Below are 6153 nucleotides of genomic sequence, written 5' to 3' on the forward strand. Positions count from 1 at the left end.
TTCTTCTCCCAATTTTTTTCTTTAAATGGGCTACATAACATAAAGTATAATGCAGTTAAATAATTTCTTATCCTTAATAATGGAATGTTGCTATTCATTTCATTGCACCTGTAAAGTTAGTGAGCTTTGCTGAGCTTATATCAGATCTAAAACTTGAGAGCCCTCTTTGATAAGTACCTGTAGGTCCCATAGACTTGAAAATGACATTGCTGCAACTGATGGAATACTCAAATCTGTTTCATTTTTCTGGATTTGAGAGCAGGGACACTTTTAGTACTTAAATTCCCATCTTTAACTTTGCACAGATGGTGAAATGTTTTTGCATTTTTTATATTATTTTGGGTTACTGAAGTTAATATTCTGCTAGCTACAAATATCCGTGTGCATACCACAGAGTTCATTCTGAGGACAGAGCTCTAAAATAAATTATAGACCTTGGTAGCACCCATAAATCAGTCATTTTTTCATTGAGAAAGTGGTGGCAGTGGAAGAAAGTTATTTAATGATCAAAATGCATCGTTAAGCTTTTAAAAAGGGATTCGGTGCCTGTAGTGGAGCTGTAGGCGATTTATGGCTTATCTGTACTCATTGCCTCCAGCTTTTGGAAAATTTGTAAACAAAGCCAGATGCTCATTATGTTCCTGTTCAGGGTTGGTTAGATGGGTAAATGCCATCAGAAGCACTTTGGTCCTGTTGGGTTTTAGCATGTTACAGAAAATGGAACTGCTCCAAAATACTTTTTTAAATACTTATCATTCATGAAAATATACTTCTAGTTTCTCCTCTTAGAATGGACTTTTTAAAAATAGCTGTTAACGATAAGAACATGAAGGTAATACTCCAAGAACTGTGTGGTATGTTAAACTGTGGGTCCAGCTTTTTCTCTGTGTTAGAATTTGTGCTTATGCCATATGATGTAGTCAAGTACCACTCTCACCCTTTTTAAGGGCTTCAGGCAATGCAGGAGGCTGTGGCAGCTTCAGGCTGGGGTAGTTTTGCATTTTTACCAAATACAGGGAACTGAGATATGAACTAAGTGACTTTTTATAACCAGTTTCATAAGTTGAGTAATTTGCTATTGATTTCATATATTTTACTGCTTTCCTTTTGTCTTCTGTATAGATTACGTGATGTGAAAGGGGTTCTTGTAAACTGCGTTTTTTTCACTTTTTACTGCTCTTCAAGCACTTGAAAACGTCGTTGGGTACAAATTGAATGGCTACGCAACAGTACAGTTTTCCTTGTAATCATGTTTGTTGCAATATAATCTTCACGTAATTTATTCCATAATTCTTGGTTAACCTTTTGGTGTATTTTTTTGTTTTTTTGTTTATTGGCTGCAGCTGACCAGGTAAACAGGTCATGGCACGCCTAACGAAGAGACGACAGGCAGATACAAAGGCTATCCAGCATCTTTGGGCAGCTATAGAGATAATCCGGAACCAGAAGCAAATTGCAAACATTGACCGTATTACAAAGTAAGTGACCTGCTCCAAATACAGTCTTGGTGAGGGGGAAGGTTGATGCTAATAAAAGCCCTTGGAGACAGAGATAGTAAACATTGTTAGAGCCTGTGAAACAGTTACATGCACTTCTATGTTACTAATTAATTAATTATATATAAAAAACCAAATTTACCAAACTGGGCACCTGAAGGGCCTAAAATGAGGTTAATTCACAGAATTGAAATATTACCCTGTATTTGTTTTGTATAAGCATCTTTAGGAAATATGTAACATTTCTAGTGCTATAACTGAATTTAGCATTTTGGAGTTGATAGCTTGATCAAAATACAAGAAGTAGATATAACAGTTGAGGACAAAAGGGCAATAAAATCTGTAAATAATCTATTTCTTTAGGAAAATGTGAGAGACTAGTAGGACTTTTCCAGAAGGCAAAGAGAAATCTGAAGTGTTAGGTTGCTCAAATAAATAAGAAGCCATATTTGCTGAGAAGTGCATAAGATGCTATTAAAGAAGACATGAGATGATTACCACCTGTGATTAATACTGTTAAAATATTCTTCAAGGTGTATTAGGTGCTGGATACACAAAGAAATATATATTCTTTGTTCTGTGGAGCTTGCAATGTGCAGAAAAGTCTGCAATATAACTTGTAGCAGCCACTGTATTAAAAACAGAGGGCTTTGTGCCTCTTTCTGCTTTGTCTGCATTTTCAGGCCGGCCTGTACGTCACATTTGTCAAAGTAATCAATATGAATAATTTAAAAGAACTAAAGTAACCAGTTGGCAACTCTTCAGTTGCCAGAACCAATGTGAACTGATAATGAGGCCAGAGACCACTAACAGGGAGAGTTATAAACAGTGCAGGTGACTAACAAAGTGAAAATCATTATATCATGGTCCATGACACGGTCCACTGACAGAGTTTGGAAATTTTAGGGTGGAAGTGACAGGCAAAACTGGCTTCGTAAGTGGAAGAAGTATAACAGTTCAGGTTCTCCAAACATAATGAACAGTGAAGTGCAGAAAGAAAGATGATGTCCCAAATGAATTAGTGGGTACCCTGCTTCTGCAAGAAGAAAAATGGACCATCAAACCAAAATGCACCTTTCCAGAGATAGGGAATTCCATGAGGGCTTGAGAAGGAGTCTGTATTTTAGGGAATTTCACTTTTGAGGTTGCACTGGAGTTTTAGAATGCATTAAAGCATATATATTATCATCATGTCTCCAAGGAGACAAGTGGGTAAACTAATGCTGTACACTTTCCATTTTAACATTTCAAATTACTTGCTTTAGGCTACATATTAGCTGAGTTTGTTAGCTGTTTGTGCTCCTTTTAGATGTAATAAAGGGAGACAGGCATGTCTAGCTGGGAATTCATCCCACTCTTATGAGAGATGCCTAGTTTAAGTTAGTGGGAATAACATTTAGCTGAGTAAAGTTAGGTCAGACAAATCATTACAAACAAGGTTGAGAAAACAAGCAATTAGATACTAGAAAAAGAAGTACTGCTCTTGGTAACTTGATGGGTAGTTTGATTTTTTAAAAAAGTCTAGATCCAGATTGTATGACTCATTTGTAATCAGAAGAAAAGTAAGTGACTAAACAGAAATGCAAGAAGCCTTAGTACTTTGAGAAAGACGTGCAAGGTGTTAGCAGTGAAGAGTAATCTAAAAAGTGCTTGGGCATTTTAAATTCTCCCCATGCACATCAGTGAGATAAGAGTGATGAACACTGATCTAGTTTCTATTATGTGACATTCCTAAGGAGATAACTTTTGACAAGGAAATGATAAAGACCTTTGAATTGCTGTATGGTACTAGTGGTTGATGAAGAAACACATATGACATAGTAAATGAGTATGCATAATACATAATATTCAAAATAAAGTTCCAAAATTAGCATGGCATCAGAATATCTCTTCTGATGAAAACGGAGCAGCTGATACATTCTTTCAGGCTCAATAATCATTTGGTCAGGTCAACTGCAATTCCTTAAAAGATCCATCAGTGTCTGGGCATACAGGCAAACATATGAATACTAACGATTTTCAAAACCAATGGTCAAAAGTGAAAATTATGAGCATGTGTACACAGTTGGAGCTAAAATGAAGATTTTAATATTTGGATTAGTAACATTTTCTAGAAGTGTTAAAACATCTTGGGATTGACAGAAAGAGTGGCTTTGCGTATTACAAGTATTTGAAAGTAGTAATGACAGTGACATTATGGAAGTGTGTCATATTCCTAAGTGAGGATACAGAAAAACAGCAAGAGAATATTTTTTTTTATAAATCCATGTTTAAGGTAAGTAACAGTCTTCCTATGTGTCATATAGTGGATGACAAATGGGTACTTTCAGAGAAATTCACATGTTGAAAAGATGATTCATGATTTGGTTTTTGAATGGATTTTCTTTTCTCCTGGTTTGAGCATTCATTTGCTGCTAGAGAAAAGTCATCCTGTGTCTTTTGTGACCTGTTCGTCCAACTATCTTTACAGCAATTGCTATGAAGAACTGTTGCTTTCTTCATTAGATGGTTTGTTAAGCAAATCTATTTGTTGGCTTTTCTCTTAATGTGCAATTCAGCATGGTTGTCTCCCTCTCCTTTATATATTCTTGTTAATTTAATTTAATTTAATATAATTTAATTCTTACTTTTCTTAGTCTTCTGGTGCTGAGTAGAAGACACTGTTCATCTCAAGGAACACTTACTTTTGATGACCAGGGAGGAAATGTTGGTGATACAAAAAGAGGGTTCATTGTTCGTAGATTATGAACTGTTTCAACTCAGTATGTAAAACAGACAAATTTATATTACACGTGCAAGTATGCAAATTGTTATCTATGCACTTTAAGTATAATTGTTAGAAGATTATTTGGGTAAAGGAAGACTTCCAGGAGGTACTGTCAATGGTGAGTATGCAAGGAAAATCTAAAGAACTAGGCACGCATTTTCTGTAGAGTGCATAAGAGTAGGAGGATAGTGTAGGAGGAGCCAAGAGCACTAGAAGGTACTTCTGTTATTATCAGGAAAAACCTATAAGGAAAGAGGTCCTTTAATTAAAAGCAGACTAGATCAAGTATACTTTGCTTTTTAAATTGATGAGGGGGAAAGGCAAGAACAGAAAAATGTGTGATTAGAAGTGATTGAAAACTGTCTTACATCAAGGGAAGAGTCACTTGGAAAGTTTGAATATGCAAGTTAGAGCCTTTAAGAAATTAATTAGTAAGCTTTTTGAACTTTTGACAATTTTTTTAGAAAAGTCATTGCATGTAGAGAAGCAGTAAGAAACACAAGAAAGGTGTCTGTTTTGTAAAGAATTAAAAACGTGGTTGTAAAAATGGCAAGAATATGACAGAGTTAATTGGAGTATTATATAAATACTTAAGGCATTGGTAAGGAAGAGACCACACTGCGCAGACTCAATGTCTCAGAAAAAAACACTCAACAAATCATCATATGAAAGGGATTCTGCAGTTTTATTGACTACCTGTGAGGGTACCTTATATTTGGAAATGCACTTTCCATGGGTTGGAGAGAATTCTTCAGTAACTTGAAAACTGAATGAAGGACTGAAAACCAAAACTAACGAGAAGCAAGAGTGACGTGAATTTAAAGGAATTAGTACTTTGAATGCAAACTACCTTTGGAAGAGAATTTTAAAATATATGTTTAAGTTCCTATCTTTGTACATAAGCTCCAGTATATTCAATGCATTTTTATTTAATGATAGAGCTCACTCGAAGGCAGTAGTAGCATTTCTGTTAAGGTATGGAAAATAAATATTCTCACCTGGCTTATATTGTCACAGTGTATCTCAAGTCAATGAATTGCAATAGTTTAAAGTTTGACTACAAGAAATAGCTAGTATTTCTAAACCCACCACATTTCTTAATAACAAAATTACATTTCTAAGAGGTGTTCATCAAGAAATATGACTTCTTTTTCTGTATAGACTTGATATTGGGATAATTTGACCCTAGTGTATCAATTATTTAGATGAGCATTATTGGTATTAGTTGTGCTGTAGGCACTAGTGAAGAAATAGCTTCCCATATCCTATGAATTCTCTGTCAAGAGTGCAGCCTGAAAAATAGTTCATCCCTAAAAGTGTGTTAAAAATTGTAACTATGCTTTGACTTCCTGTTTTTTCCTCATTATCTTCCATCTGTTCTGGTTTTGGGGTAACCTCAAGAATTGATTCTATGGAATAAAACGCCTTAAAATACACTGGCAAAAAGGCATGCATATTTAGCTGAGTAGGATAAATTACTGACATTCAGTTGTATAGCAGATTGGTAAGTATTTCTGTACGGACATGTTTTTAAAGTTCCCTTTTTTTGGCCATTCCAATCTCCCAGTTCATTTTACAGTGTTTTCTTCATAATTCCCTTACAGGTAATTGGACTCATAAGATTTAATTAACTATTAATTAAATATATACCCCTTTTCTCACAAAGTATTTGGTTTTCTCAGTAGCAATATATGAACATTTCATAATCTTTATGATTAGTTCATAGTTCATTAGCTATTGAGTTAATGTTATTAACATACCCAGTTGGCAAATCTGGTCTTCTAAAACGATTATTGGCAGCTTTCAAGATTTTTTCATTGTTAAATGATAATTTTTCTGGTTTCTAAACTACTCCATGAAGACTAATGTAAAGAACCAAAACAAATTTCT

General features: G+C 34.8%; 1 protein-coding gene across 3 annotated transcripts in view; it reads left to right on the top strand.

Moving 5' to 3' along the window:
• Positions 1-6153, top strand: part of ZMYND11 (zinc finger MYND-type containing 11) — a 106473-nt gene that overhangs the window by 43378 nt on the left and 56942 nt on the right. For all 3 annotated transcript variants that reach the window (XM_008629659.2, XM_008629660.2, XM_017728921.1), the window contains exon 2: positions 1344-1478. In XM_008629659.2, the coding sequence (XP_008627881.1) occupies positions 1363-1478 (116 nt within the window). In that variant the 5' untranslated portion in view covers positions 1344-1362. The remainder of the gene's footprint in view (positions 1-1343; positions 1479-6153) is intronic.

This window comes from Corvus brachyrhynchos, unplaced genomic scaffold (genome assembly GCF_000691975.1).
Source record: "Corvus brachyrhynchos isolate BGI_N302 unplaced genomic scaffold, ASM69197v1 scaffold52, whole genome shotgun sequence".
In the NCBI taxonomy this organism is placed as follows: domain Eukaryota; kingdom Metazoa; phylum Chordata; class Aves; order Passeriformes; family Corvidae; genus Corvus; species Corvus brachyrhynchos.